The sequence below is a fragment of the Carassius auratus genome, chromosome 46 (genome assembly GCF_003368295.1).
Source record: "Carassius auratus strain Wakin chromosome 46, ASM336829v1, whole genome shotgun sequence".
In the NCBI taxonomy this organism is placed as follows: Eukaryota; Metazoa; Chordata; class Actinopteri; order Cypriniformes; family Cyprinidae; genus Carassius; species Carassius auratus.
The window spans coordinates 18,228,966-18,244,111 of NC_039288.1; the positions used below are offsets into that span (position 1 = coordinate 18,228,966).

At 34.6% G+C, this 15,146-nt stretch overlaps 1 protein-coding gene across 3 annotated transcripts in view; it reads right to left on the bottom strand.

Annotated features, from left to right (window-relative positions):
- Window positions 1-11,572: 11,572 nt before the first annotated feature.
- The window catches only part of LOC113064454 (CBP80/20-dependent translation initiation factor-like), a 64,095-nt gene continuing 60,521 nt past the window's right edge, over window positions 11,573-15,146 (bottom strand). For all 3 annotated transcript variants that reach the window (XM_026235313.1, XM_026235312.1, XM_026235314.1), the window contains one exon: window positions 11,573-14,523. In XM_026235313.1, the coding sequence (XP_026091098.1) occupies window positions 14,308-14,523 (216 nt within the window). In that variant the 3' untranslated portion in view covers window positions 11,573-14,307. The remainder of the gene's footprint in view (window positions 14,524-15,146) is intronic.

Below are 15,146 nucleotides of genomic sequence, written 5' to 3' on the forward strand. Positions count from 1 at the left end.
AAAATCAGGCCAAACGTTGAGATAGTTTGCTCATCTCTGCTTGATCTCGTGCTCTGACAGGCTCTGTGTTATGTGTTCAAACCTGAGCCGATCTCTGAACAATAGCACACTGGGTGTGTGTGTGTGTGTGTGTGTGTGTGTGTGTGTGATGTACTAAAGCCTGCAGTTTCCCTCATGCCTTTGATCGTTTCTTGCTTACATGCAGCATTAATACAGGCTTGACATTTCCCCAGGTCACTTAGAGATAATTAGTCTGAGATCACACACACACACACACGTTTGTTTTTGTGTAAAGTGTGTTCATCCCATAGGCGTAATGGTTTTATAATGTACAAACTGTATATTCTATGGCCCTTCACCAACCCTACACCTAACCCTAACCTTCACAGGAAACTTTGTGCATTTTTACTTTCTCAAAAAAACTCATTCTGTATGATTTATAAGTGTTTTGAAAAATGGGGACATGGGTTATGTGCTCATAAGTCACCCTCTCCTTGTAATACCTGTGTCATACCCATGTCATTACACACACACACACACACACACACACACACACACACATACAGCATCTGAGCTGATGTAGTTGGTTAAAAACTGTCAGACAGACATGGTAAAACTGTCTTTTATAATAAAACACACTTTTTATTGCACATAAAGTTTAACACTTTAATTTAATAATTTATAATAATTTATCTATTTATTTATTCACATATGGCCCAAACATTCATATGCATGTGAATTCAAATGATTCATATACATATTTGCGATAAATAACATAATAAAAGTATGTGTCACTTTTTCAACACTGAAAACAGACATTATAGTGTAATCAGTTTTCTTCTCGGTGTTGTATTTTGTTAACTAGAACTAAAACTATTAAATAAAAATCGGTACTTGAAATAAATCTGCACTAAAATAGGCAGAAACTTCTTTTTTTTTTAAATTAAAATTAGAAATAGGAATTTGAAAAACTAAAATAACAAGCTAAAAATAATATAAAGCTATATATAAACTAATAAAAAAGACAAAATCCCATAACAAAATTATTAAAACTCAATCTAAAAATAAGATGAAAATAAAACAATTATTACATTGAATTAAAAAATATTAATAAATACTATAAATAACACTGAAATAATAGACAAACACATATATATATAAAATAAAATATTTATATTTCCCATTTTAATTTTAATTTGAAAGTTTCAGTAATTTTTGTTGTTGTTGAACGTTTATATATATATATAATTTTGATTTTATTTTATGTTTATCTTATTTCAAGTACTAAAGTTTTTGTAATTTTTTTGTTTTTGTCATTTTTATTAGGTTTTGCTTTTAAAATATGTCTACATAGTTTTATTAAGTTGTAGTTATTTAAGTACATCAACTTAAACTAAACAAACATTAGAAAATGTTGTATTTTTTAATATATATTTTAAATATTTTATTTTATTTCAGTTAATGTTTATCTTTTTTTAAAGTAATTTTTTTTAAATAAAACCCCCGTTTCACAGACGGAAAGTCATGCAGGACTTGGAACGACATGAGTAAATAGTGACAAAATCTTCATTTTATAGGTTAACTTTCCTTTAAACACACACGCACACACACACTCACACACACACACACACTCTCAGTGATGCTTCTAGATCCTTCTATACGTATCTTATATAATCCATCTGCATTCATAAACCAGAACCGTTTAATATTGCGTGTAAAGATTACATTGGGAAACATCACGCACATATCTGTTTAATTCGCTTTAATTATAACTTCAAGTAGCATTACAGGCATTTACACGATGAATTACACGATTACAGTCATGTAAGTATGCAGGACAATTGCTCTGAATGGCTGAATGAGTGAGGGTGTGTGTCTGATGCTGAATTTGTACGTGTGTGTGCCTGTACTGTCCTCAAACACAGGGCATTTCCCACAGACTGTGTGTGTGTGTGTGTGTGTGTGTCTGCAGAGGTTGACTGAAAGGTTAGAATCTGCTGCGGTCAGATCTGTCAAACACACACAAGCATGACAGAATGAGACGAGACTCAAGTGAGACAATGAAGACCCGTTCACTATAATGATATTCATAAATACATCGCCTCTGGTTGGAGGAATATTACGCTGCCATGGTGACAGGATGCTCCTAATCGTTCTAAATGTAGAAGAGCAACGGAGTTCACACCACAACTACAATAACGCCACAGAGGAACGATATTATGGACTTTTATCTCACAATTTGAACTTTTTTCTTGCAATTCTGATTCTATATTCTATAAATTATATATTTCACAATAAAAAAAAAATTCAGGAAAAGCAGGAAAGAGGGATCTAAATTCTGAAAAATAAAGTCATAATTACAGTATATAAAACATTTAAACTTTAAATTCTAAAAATGTTTTTTTTTTTTTATAAATAAGAATTATACAGTTGGAATTACTTTCAAAGCATTTTTTTTCTTTATCATTAACAGCCAATAAGAATCCAGCCTGTTATTAAGAGCTTGAGCGGCCAGCAAAGCTCTCTCTCTCTCTCTCTCTCTCTCTCTCTCTCTCTCTCTTTTTCTCTTTCTCTCTCTTTCTGGTCCTGTTAAAGAGCAATTATTTATATACTGTAATTTCTCAGCAGTTTCATTCAAAAAAAAAAAAAATATATATATATATATATATTTATATAATTAAAACTGTTTTCTATGTGAATATCTGTTAAGATGTAATTTATTTCCGTGATGCTCCGCTGTATTTTCAGCATCATTCCTCCAGTCTTCAGTGTCACATGATCTTCAGAAATCAGTATAATATTCTGATTTGCTGCTCAAGAAACATTTCTGATTATTATCAATGTTGAACACAGTTCTGCACAACATTTCTGAGGATATTTTACATTTTTTTTAATAGAATGTAAAAGAAAGTTCAAAAGAACAGCATTTATATGAAACATTCTAAATGATGTGAGACAGTTCCTTAATGACATCATCAATGACTGGGGCTCCTGGTTGGAGGAATATAACGCTGCCATGGTGACAGCCAACATAACATGAGCTGCTGATGCTTCACGGTGTGTGTGTGTGTGTGTGTGAGAGAGAGCTGGAACAGAAGGAAATGAGGAATGAGATCACAGACCCCCTAAAACCAAGCAGTGGGGTGGTCTGTCTGGAATCTCTGTTACACTTACACACGAACACACACACACACACACACACCTCTAATTTCCTTACTGTAAAGCTGAAGCATGTAATTTCTCCACCATATAAGCTTAACCAACACTCCTCCCATCTGTCATTGGTCAGTCAAGCAGTAAGCCACGCCCCCACAGGCATGCCATTGGTTGAGTCGGTGTTGCAGTGATGGATTAGTCATGATTTATTGCTCATCATGCTTATTAATAATTGTCTCAACACTCTATAATCGATCAACCTCACTCTATTAAGAACCAAAAAGTCTTAACAGAAAAGTAGATGTTAAAGCTGCTGATGCTTCACAGTTAGAAACTTTTTTCTTGTTTTAATTAAGCATAAACTCAATTAATTTTGATACATTTTTTTTTTTTTTTCAGAAAGTAATACTTCTTACCTTATTCAATTTTGCAGGATGTTCAGATATTTGCACTGGTAAACAAGACACTTATAACGGAGTAAAAAGTACTGAGTTGCATTGTATATATATAAAGTAAAAATTATTTATGATTGACATTCTGCATTTAAGAGACTATTGAAAGCATTTAACCAATGTGAAGAATTCAGAGGAATTTAGGGGCACACACACTCACTGTAGGGGACTGAAGGAATTGTTCTGCCAGAGATGAGAGAAGAAGGCTTTGCCCACGCTAGCAACGTCAGCCAGAATATCACACACACAGAGAGAGAGAGAGAGAGAGAGAGAGAGAGAGAGAGAGAGAGAGAGAGTATGAAAAGAGAACGAGAATGTGCATGTCAAAAGAGGATAGCGAGTGATTAGTTGTGTGTGTGTGTGTGTGTTGTGATGAATGCGTCTTTGTCTGGTTCACGTGGCAGGGCAGATTTGCTGGACCCGTGTGACCCCTGACCCCCAGCAATGAGGCAACACTTGACTGCAGGATAGAAGAGCTGCTTTAGCAGAGAGAGAGAGAGAGAGAGAGAGAGAGAGAGAGATGAATTATCATATAAATGATCCCTACATCATATCGCTGCTGCCTCGCTGTCAGTCAGAACTGAGCTGAATTACATCAGTTAATCAACACAGCAAACATTTCATCAATAACATGATCTATATACAGTATCACACCATCAATGATCTGTTTTATTACGGTGACCTTCTGACAGGAGAGATCAACCCTCTTTACCGTAGTATTAGTGACAATAAAGTCACTCAAGTTACTTTGATTTTAATGTTTCTATCTTATATACAGTTAGAAAGGTCAGTAAAATTACATTTTATTTTATTAGTAAATTAATACTATTGGCAAGGACACGTAAAACTGATCAAACGTGACAGTGAAGACATCTATAATGTTGCAAAAGATTTCTTTTTTTAAATAAATGCTGTTCTGTTGGACTTTTTTATTCATCACAGAATCCTGAAAAATAAAAAAAAAATGCATTATGGTTTCCACAAAAATATACATTTTCTTAACTGTCACTGAAAAATAACCAGAAACATTTCTCGAGAAGCAAATCAGCATATTAGAATGATTTCTGAAGATCATGTGACACTGAAGACTGGAGGAATGATGCTGAAAATACATATATTCACATAGAAATAAAATATTTCACAATATTACTGCTTTTACTGTAATTTTGATCAAATCAAAGCAGCCTCGGTGAGCAGAAGAGACATCTTTCAAAAACATTACAAAATACAAAAAGGTATATGTCATCATCATAATAAAGATGTATTATAAAAGCAATAAACCATGAAAGGCTATGCATTACTGTGATTTTACCATGATTAAGAGTTGTTAGATGTTTGGAGCCTGACATGATAAAATCACTCTTATAACACAATTCAAGTAGACAGTAAATATGAATATATCCTAAATATTGATAATTTTATTATTTTAGGTTTAATTCTTTAAATGATCATTATAATAATATTCTAATTATTATAATAATGTTTTTTTTGTTTGTTTTGTTTTTACAAATGTAACTGCAGAATGCAGTGAATAGAATTAACTATTCCAGAGAGCTGAATAGCAATAACAGCACTTAACTTTCAACAGTTTACACAAAGTACAGAAATAAAGGACGTTTATATGACCACAATTGATCCTGAAGAAATACAACAATGTCTGGCAGCTGAAAGAGAGACAGAGAGAGAGAGAGAGTCAGAGACAGAGAGAGAGAGAGAGAGAGAGAGAGAGAGAGAGAGAGAGAGAGAGAGAGAGACAGAGAGAGTCAGAGACAGAGACAGAGAGAGAGAGATAATAGTGACCACACAAAGGAATGCTGTGGGTGAGCGGACGGAGAAATGAAATATCTGCTCATGTAAATGCTCTTTTCTATGTCTGTCTGTCTGTTCCAGCAGTAACGGCGTCAGTCCTGAGCCTGTTTGTGTCTCATGTTCTCAATAGTCTATTGTGGCGAGAGAGAGACGGAGGGCAAGAGACAGACGCACGTCCTTGGTGCTCGGGCTCCAGCGCTGCTGGGTGGGAGAGACAGAGAGGAGGTTCTGGCACCAGTCAGCCTTCATTCACAATTACACACACACACACACACACACACACACACACACACTTAACAATCCGCGCCACTCAAGTATGCAGACAGACCCAAATGCCGCTTATCCAATCAGATTTCAGAGCAGTACATGTTTGTTTTGTCAAGAATGTTTTGGAACAAGGACTGCATCCCACAGTGCAATGCGATCAAATCAACCTCTCATGTGATGCACGAGCTCGAAGTATTTCTGACTGAAATCTGATACGTTCAGTAAAAATATATTTTTTTTTTTACAAATTTTATCCATGTTTAAGTATGAAAGTGACTTCAATTCATAATCTCAGATTTAAATACTTTATTTCCATAATATTATCAATAATAAATAAATAAATTCAAATTAATATAAAATAAAATAATCATAAAATAAAATATTTAAAATGTTTTATATTAATCTATAAAATAATAATTATTGCTATTTTAATGTAAAATATTATTAACAAAATAAAATACTTAGTGATGCTTAATATATTATTACTATAAAACAATAATTTATTTTAATATAGTAATAATAATTTAATAATAATAAAACAAAAAGTATTTAAATATAGGAATAATAAAATAATTTAATAATAATATAATTATAAAACAACAATAAATAATATTACTATTTATATTAGGGATATTTTTTTCAACATTTATTTTAATATAAAAAACTTACATATTTATTTTATTCATTTATATAATATTTTTTAAAATAACATTTATTTAAATAGGTATTTACATCTAGCATAATAATTTAAAGTCATTTGCTTATTTAAACAACAAAAAACATGTACCTTTTCACATACTTAGTAAAAAGTGGTAGAAAAATTGTCATATTTTCATGTATATAATTGTACACTGCACTATTTTCCAAACACTAGCTGTGATTCAGTGATGAGCTGCAGTTTGAAAGAGTGAAAAAGAGACCGTTTAAGTTAAAGTGATGCTGAAGGCTGATGCTGTTTTCTCCTCTCAGTCTGTCAGACACACACACACACACACACACACACACACACACACTGAGTGGGAAATGTGAACAGCGGTGTGCTGTCAGCGCTCACCGTCACACTGTTTCTACTAGACAGGAAGCTGTTATTCACAGCAAGTCAATTCATGCAGTTGTGCTCCTGCCTGCATGTGTGTGTGTGTGTGTGTGTGTGTGTGTGTGTGTGTGTGTGTGTGTGTCATTCTGGATATTTTCCACTCATTATCATATCATCTATAAGTGAGGGTTCAAATGAAAAAGTTACAAAGAGCAGAATCCATTGAAAACTTGTTGCATGTGTAAAAGGAACAACTCACTCTCACTGTCTTTGTTTTCTTGAACACAAACGGAGACGTTTAGCAGGATGTTCACGCAGCTCCATGCAACAGTGACCAGCATCTGCTAAACGAAAAAACAACACCACCATAAAATTCAGATACAGACTGAAATGTATTAAATTCAAGTTAATTTATATAGCGCTTTTCCCGATACAAACCATTGCAAAGCAACTTTACAGAACATCAAGTTTCTAGAATATATTTAGAACACATAAAAACCCTACAGGGACTTCTAAACAAACAAATAAAATAAAATAGAGAAATTTTGCCTTGGCGAATAAAATAAGTTTAAGTACTAAACTTAAAACTGAAATAAACAAAAGCAACTAATAAAACAACTAATCCATTAGCTAAAATTAAAATGCAAATTGAAAATATATGTCAAATAATCAATACTAATTACAATACTAGTAAATAAATAAATAATCCTAAAATAACACTGCACCATCCTAACAGAGGAAACATGATCAGTATATAGAGTATTTCGTCATCTTCACAGGATCTCTTCTGCAGATTTGTGTCTTGTTTTGCGCGAGACAGACAAGAATACATTTTAACAGTTCGCTGGTGAGAAACATCAGAGGTGTGAAGACACAACCGTCTCATCAGCAGCAGCAGCATCTGACTGAGACGTGTCCATTTATTCAGGAATATTCGCAATTAAAGTCAAAATAAAGAGAGAGAAAAAACAACAACTCTTATTCTGCGGTGCATTGCAATATGTTTCATCAAAATATTGCTTCTCAAGTAAATGCATCTTCATTTATTATATTTTTTTTGATCAGGGATGGGCAGTTTAAGTAAGCCATGCAAAGATTGCTTCAGTTTATGATTTCAATACTACGTTTTTGGTCCGGCAGGTGAAAATGGTCACATCTTAGATCACGTTTAACACTGAATATGAGCAACAGTAACTGTGATTCTTGACTTAGCAAACATCTCTAATCACTGTCGCCTGGCCTGAATTAATCATAAATCTCCGCTTATGATTTGTAAGTTAATAATGTCACTTGTTTCGCACTAAATGCTGATAAAATCCACCATCAAAGACTCAAAACTAGGACAGAAACCACAGTGACGGCGAAGGCAAATAATCCTGCCGTTCACACAAACACACACCTGTGTGTGTAATAACTGACGGCCGGCCAAATCAAACCTGCTCACGAACAACGGGGTTCGTTGTAGAAGGGATCATGTGACTGCGGTGTTGGGTTCGAACTTTCATGTGGAGCTGCTTTAAACATGCACACACACACACACACACACACACACACACACACACACGTTCACTCATCGAGGCACATGCCACCTCGCAAATCAATGAGCTGTGTGTATGTGTGTGTAGCTGCAGATGTTTTGAGAACCTCCTGACCTGCCATTTCATCAGTGTATATGAATGCATGGGTCGGCCAGCAAAGGACTTGAAGAAATATTCGAGGTTATTTTCGACTTTAAATGTTAGTGTAACGGAGGCCAGATATAAGAGTAATAAGCACACATACATCACAGAGACGTCTATTTGACATCAGCAAGACGTATTTTTTTTTGAGTGTTTGCTCATCTATTGACATTTCCTATTAGATGTCAAATAGAAAATGAAATTATGTTTCATGTTTATGATTTAGAATGCATGTAAAACTGACATCTTACTGACGTCTATCAGATGTTTGTGTACAGGAGATGCTTTCTAGATTAAGGGATCTTTAAGAGAGATCTTGCAGACATGCATGGTATCTGGAATGAATGCTAATGCACATAGCAGATGATTGTTGTTACTGATGTACAATTCTTCACAGATATTTGATCAAAACATATTAACCACAGTTTACAATCATTAATTGGTTATGATGAAATTAGGATTTTTTTTCATGTTATTCCAATGCATATTTCATTATTTAAATGAGCGCACAAACCATGCTGTTTATGTATGCACATTACTTCATAGCGAGACCAGAAATGCACGAATAGCATACGAACAACATGTAACATTAAAGAGCGAAGGTTTCGAAGGCATGCATCTTATAAAACATTAACCACGAGTAAATTAAATAATAAATGTTTACTTTGCATTACAAACATAACACATTCCATTTTTTTTGTTTTATTATTTTATTTTTATTATGCATGTATTTTCTGTGAATGCAAACATGTATTGCTCTTCTATAAAGCTCTTTGTAAACACTGTTTTGTATAAATGAAGCTATACTTACATTTGCATGTAAGTGTCTGGGACATGCATTGTCTGGGAATCGAACCCATGACCTATTGCCACGCTTTACTGTTTGAGCAATAGGAATTTTAAATGTTAATTCATTCACTGAGTTGATGTCAAAAAAACACATAGAGTTGATGTCAGAGAGACGGCGGCGATGTGTTTTTCGGACGAGAACGAGATACTGCTGCTGTCAAATTTAGAACATAACATGAGGGCGAGTATATGATTTTTTTGGGTGAACTACAAACATTTTTCTCAGTGTCTCTCCATCGAGATATTAGGGTGCGCAGATCAACGCTCTCACACGCTCTGCAGGATGAAGAAAGAATCCTCTTTGAGTTCCTCCCTGCTCTTCTGTGCTCCTGGTGTTGGCAGGCAGGGCTTTGGGATTTGGAAGAGGATCAGGCTTGGCTGGAAATGAAGAGAGGTTTGGGCTTTAAACGGGGGTGGGGGGCTCATAAGACACGATGAAAGTGGGAAAAACAGAGAAGATGAGAGAGAGGGATTGAACAAGAGACAGAAGAGAGAGAGAGAGAATTCCAGGCTCCAACAGTAACACGTTATGTGGCAGAAAAACAGAACCATTAAACAGTTCATTCAGGAAGTGAACAGGTCATGACATCATTTCCTCGTTGGCAGGGGCAGGATGTGGGCCGAGGGTATACAGATCCTCCAGAGATCGACAAATCGCTGTAAATTTATTTGAACACTAAAATGAAAATTTACTGAAAATGTACACCCCTACAGGTCATCAGAGATGTAGATGAGTTTGTTTCTTCATCAGATTTGGAGAAATGTAGCATTGCATCAGATTCTCATCAATAGATGCTCTGCAGTGAATGGGTGCCGTCAGAATGAGAGTCTGTAAAAACATCACAATAATCCACACCACTCCAGTCCATCAGTTAATGTCTCGAGAAGCCAAAAACTGCGTGTTTGTAAGAAACAAATCTATAAAGATGTTGCTTTTGGCCAAAAAATAGTCCATAATTCATAATAATGCTTCCTCCAGTGAAACAAATCCATCTCCTGTTGCCATCTCACATCAAAATCCACCTACATGTTTGTTTCTGAACTGTTATTAATTGTTTTATACAGTGCTTGATCTGTATGACTTTTCTGGAGAAAGTAATATTATGAATGGAGGACTCATATACCATATGCTTGAAACTAAAAAATACTTCTCAAGACATTAACTGTTGGACTGGAGTGGTGTGGATCACTTGTGGATTATTGTGATGTTTTTATCAGCTGTTTGGACTGTCATTCTGACGGCACCCATTCACTGCAGAGGACTTATGCACCGGCCATCATGCAAACAATGCAGTCTGACGGACACTTGCTCAATCACACACACTTTCTCTCTGCAGGTAGCTGATCTCTGTCCTCCTGCACAGCTGTCAGATCGCTGTGCTTGAAGCCTTGTGGCAGCTGCAGCAAGCGTCCAGCAGTGTGTGTGTGTGTGTGTGTGTGTGGAGCCAAATGCTTCTTTGTCATCTACAAACAATAGAAACAATCAGGCGACACACTCACCCCAGACACGGCAATTAATCACACAAACAGTGCTATGGAGATGATGAGGATGATGTAAGGGGTGTAGAAAACAAAAGGGCTGTTAATAAAGACATGAAGACAGCACATTAGAGCCAGGATCTGCTTTGATAGGATTTATATACATTTTCGGTTTTCATTCTAAATTCTAAAAATAAAGTTTTAGTGATTTTTCTGTTATTTGATTATTAGTTACTGCATGCATGTGATGCTCAAGAGGAGTTTGAATGATATAGTATTTCTTGTGGATTTTAAATGTGTGCATTCGTGCTTTCTGAGGTAACATTACCCACAATCCATTGCACAACCAGGTTTAATGAACTTAGATGATAAGGCATTTTTCCGCAATGTTCTCAAAATGTTCTTTTACATGTTATGGAAAATAACTTTCTTGTAAAGACACATTATTTTAATACTTTATATAACAGTTGGAAATGTTTACATATTATGGACAGTAAAGGCAGATGAAGCAGAATTATGTGTGTGTGTGTGTGTGTGTGTGTGTGTCAGTCAAAAACTTAAATTATTAGAATCCTAAATTGATAAGGTTATTCAAAAAGCTATATTTTATAATATATTATATTGCATATATTTTTAATATTATATATATATATATATATATATATATATATATATATATATATATATATATATATATATATATATGATTATTATTAAATATATAATAAAATATTATGTCTTACCTTAATAGTATATAAATTATAAAATAAAATAAAAAATAAAACAAAAGGACAGCAAACATCACTCTGAGCTATAATCATAAAAAAAAGCACAAACACTTCATGTTACACCCCTTTCAGTTTATTTTCAGTTTCATAAAAAACAAAACAACCGCTGACATCTTTGAATGAGCCCAGATCTATAGTTTGGTCAGCTGACAAGGTTGCCACATCTGCTCTGCATTTCAAGAAGATGCAAATGAAGCTGATCTGCATTCAGTAGTCTGGTGGGTCGCACACAAGAAGTCAAAGGTCACATGATGCCTGCTGCTTGAACTGGGCGGAGCCTAAAACAAACCCTGACGATGCTAAGTTCAAATCAAATGAAACTCTAAAATAAAAAATAAAAAAGCAACAAAAAAACAACAACAACTGAAAACGTGTTTGAAAGACAAACATGCACTCACAGAGCATCAGCTATTCAATATGCATGTACTGTATGTGCTTAAAATAAAATCACTCTATGAGGGGAAATCTGACCACTAAATCAAAAGAAAAAATTACAAAATCATATTTTGCATGAATAAAATCGAAGTTTTTATCATGCAAAATATTTAAATATTTTTTTCCTTTAAAATGAAGGATGGAATATGAACCAGATTCAACCCTCATGTGTGCGTTTGTTTTTTCATCTGGATTCTTGATGCAAGACAGAAAATACACAAACCCCAAACCGGCCAGCAAACCACGAGGTTCTGCGCATGTTTCCTCCACTAAATAATGCTGGAGGCCACAGACTACGCAAAAAAAGTTCAAAAACACTTCATATGTTTCTCCTCATCGACTAAAATTCATATTCATATGCCGTTTACAAGATTACATGTACTGTAGCTTATTTATAAGTAACTAGATGACTGGCTTGTGATAAATCAATATCAATGCACACAGTCGTCAAAGCCAGAGAAATTGACACGTAATAACTAGATATACCGTTAAAAGATTCGACCACCATCCTCGGCAAACAAATTTAGTTCAAAGTAAATTGTTTTAAATAGAACGACTTGCAAAAAAAACGACCACGGCAATACGGCCTATATACTCGATAGCCTTTAATTTAATTTCGATTCATGCTCGATTTTTTATGTTTTTCGATATCTCATGTTGCCTATTTAGGAAGCTGAACATTGCAGGGCAATAAAAATAAAATCATCTTGGCTGTACAGGACTTTCTATGAGCTACAGATTAAACTCGCAGGGGTTTCGAAGGCCACTATTTTCTCCCCCAAAACTGATTCTACGAATCTCTCTAAAACTGTTCGACTAACATTCGAAAACCTCCACATGCCGTCGCTTTTTACATACATGTTTATCTTCTTTTCTTTTTGAATTTTTTTTTTTAAAGCAATCGCCTTAAAACAGTGCAAAATGAAAGTAATCCTGTGCAACAGATTTACGACTAAAAACAAACAAACCTCATTCGTGAAAAACGAGCAGGTGAATCATTGTGACGTTACGAATGATTCGCGCTCTGCTTGCATTTCACAAACGGAGCCTATTATACGTACATTGTAAAAAAAATAAAATAAAAAAAAACGCAACTTTGAGAGAAAAAGAAATAGTTACAATAATTATTATAATAACAATAATGCATAATATTAAGGACACTATAACACATTATAAACAGGGACGCAACAAGAAATAACTGAACCTGACCACGTCATGTTGAATGTGTCCTCACACACACACGCTATAGTGTGTCTCCCATCTGCTGTGTGTGACAAAGGAAAGAAAAGACACGAGAGCTCGTGCAGTCTCTGGGGTTGACAGTTCAATCAACACAATTCAAGAAAATGGCCAGAGAATATCTTATTTTATAGCATAATCAAAAGAAAATGAAGCCTATTAAGACTTTTTTGCACATTTGCATTATTTCCATGAATATTAAACACATACCTACAATTACCCCCCCCCCAAAAAAAAACATTAATGCACTTTTTTTTATATAAAAAAAAAAATCATGCATTAAAAAAAATGATTTAGGGGAGTGCTTAACTATCCTTAAAGTAATGCTAAAAATGCAATAGATAAAAACAGAAAAAAAATAGCTGAAATGTAACAATTTTCATGAATATTAAGAACATTTGTAACAAATTCTTCAAAAAGAAAAAAAAGTTGGTTATTAAATAGTAATTACTTTTTTTGATTCAATTTAAATATTTAAAAAAAAAAATAATTCTCAAAATTATCATCATCAAATGCAAAAAAAAAAAAAAACGTAAATGTGCTTAACTCCAAAACAAATCGTAAAAAGAATCCTATTTTTTTTATTATTTTCATTAACGCAAAATATAATTATGTATTAATTCAATTGTATTTTGGCATCATTGGGGGGAGTGAGGGGGTGCATAATGGTCATGAAAATAATTACATCATTGGCTTAATTTTATATGCAAAATCCATTTAGATTTCCTTTAGATTTACTTTCTTTTTAATTTTAGTTTAGTTTGTCTTTTGCTCTTTCCTCTGAGGTTTGGTCTGGAAAGCGTGACAGACAGTGGCTGGCGTCTGCTCGCGTGTGTCTAATGACTGTCTGGTTTCACATCTGTACGTCTGGCTCAGCTCATGAATATGCAGATGTGAAGTGTGAACATATACATATTCAATCTGCATATTTAACCCTCTGACCCCTGATCCCATAAGGCCCGCCTCCTCCTCCCACACCTGACTCTATTCTCCTATCACAGAATGCTTGTCTCCGTGACCTCTAGTGGTTGGTTTCAGTGTTTGTTTGTCTCCAGATGAGTTTCTGGTTGGTAGTGTTGTGGTTCGCAGTGGTCAGTGCACCCAGCGGTGCGTGTGTGTCACGCGGTGAGCTTCTGGATGGTTCTGTTGTAGTAGGCGGTGGTCAGCTCCTCCAGCGGGGTCCAGTGGTGAGCGTGGAGCTCGATGACCTCCATCAGGAGCGAGCGCGTCAGCTGAGACTCAGACGGACACAGCATCTTATCCCGCACGGCCGCCAGCAGCTCCGTCATCATTTCAGGAAGCTGCTCCTCCAATAACCGGCCGGTGCTCTGGAGCTGCCAGAACAAGCACAGCAGAATCAGCTATCTCTCCAAATAGTCCCAACTTTTCCATGACTTCTAACAGAATGATTGTGCAGGAAAGAGTGTGAGACTGTGACCAACATCCAAACATGAATCTGGTCGGTATTGCACCACAAACAAAGAACTGTTAGATAACTAAAGAAATGATCTTGTTCTTTAAAATATAAAAATCACAAAACAGTATTTAAAGTACAATCACAACACTTAAGAATGGCACAATGCAAAAAAAAATAATAAAAAAATACAAAAATTTAAATAGAAAATTAAATGCATTAAATTTTATTTCATTAGATTAATAGAAAATAATTAAAATCTAATTCTCAAATTTAGATTTTATCATTGCAAAATGCATTAGTCTAAAAATGTGTGAAAATGTAATGTGTTTGTGCCACAACACAAAAAATAAATAAATAAATGTAATACTTTAAATTTAACTCACACACACACACACACACACACACACACACACACACACACACACACACACACACACACACACAGATAATTCAGATATATATGTGTGCGTGTATGTATGTAAGAATATTAACACAATCAGTAATATTAATAATCAAAAAGAAATTTTTTTATGACTTTTT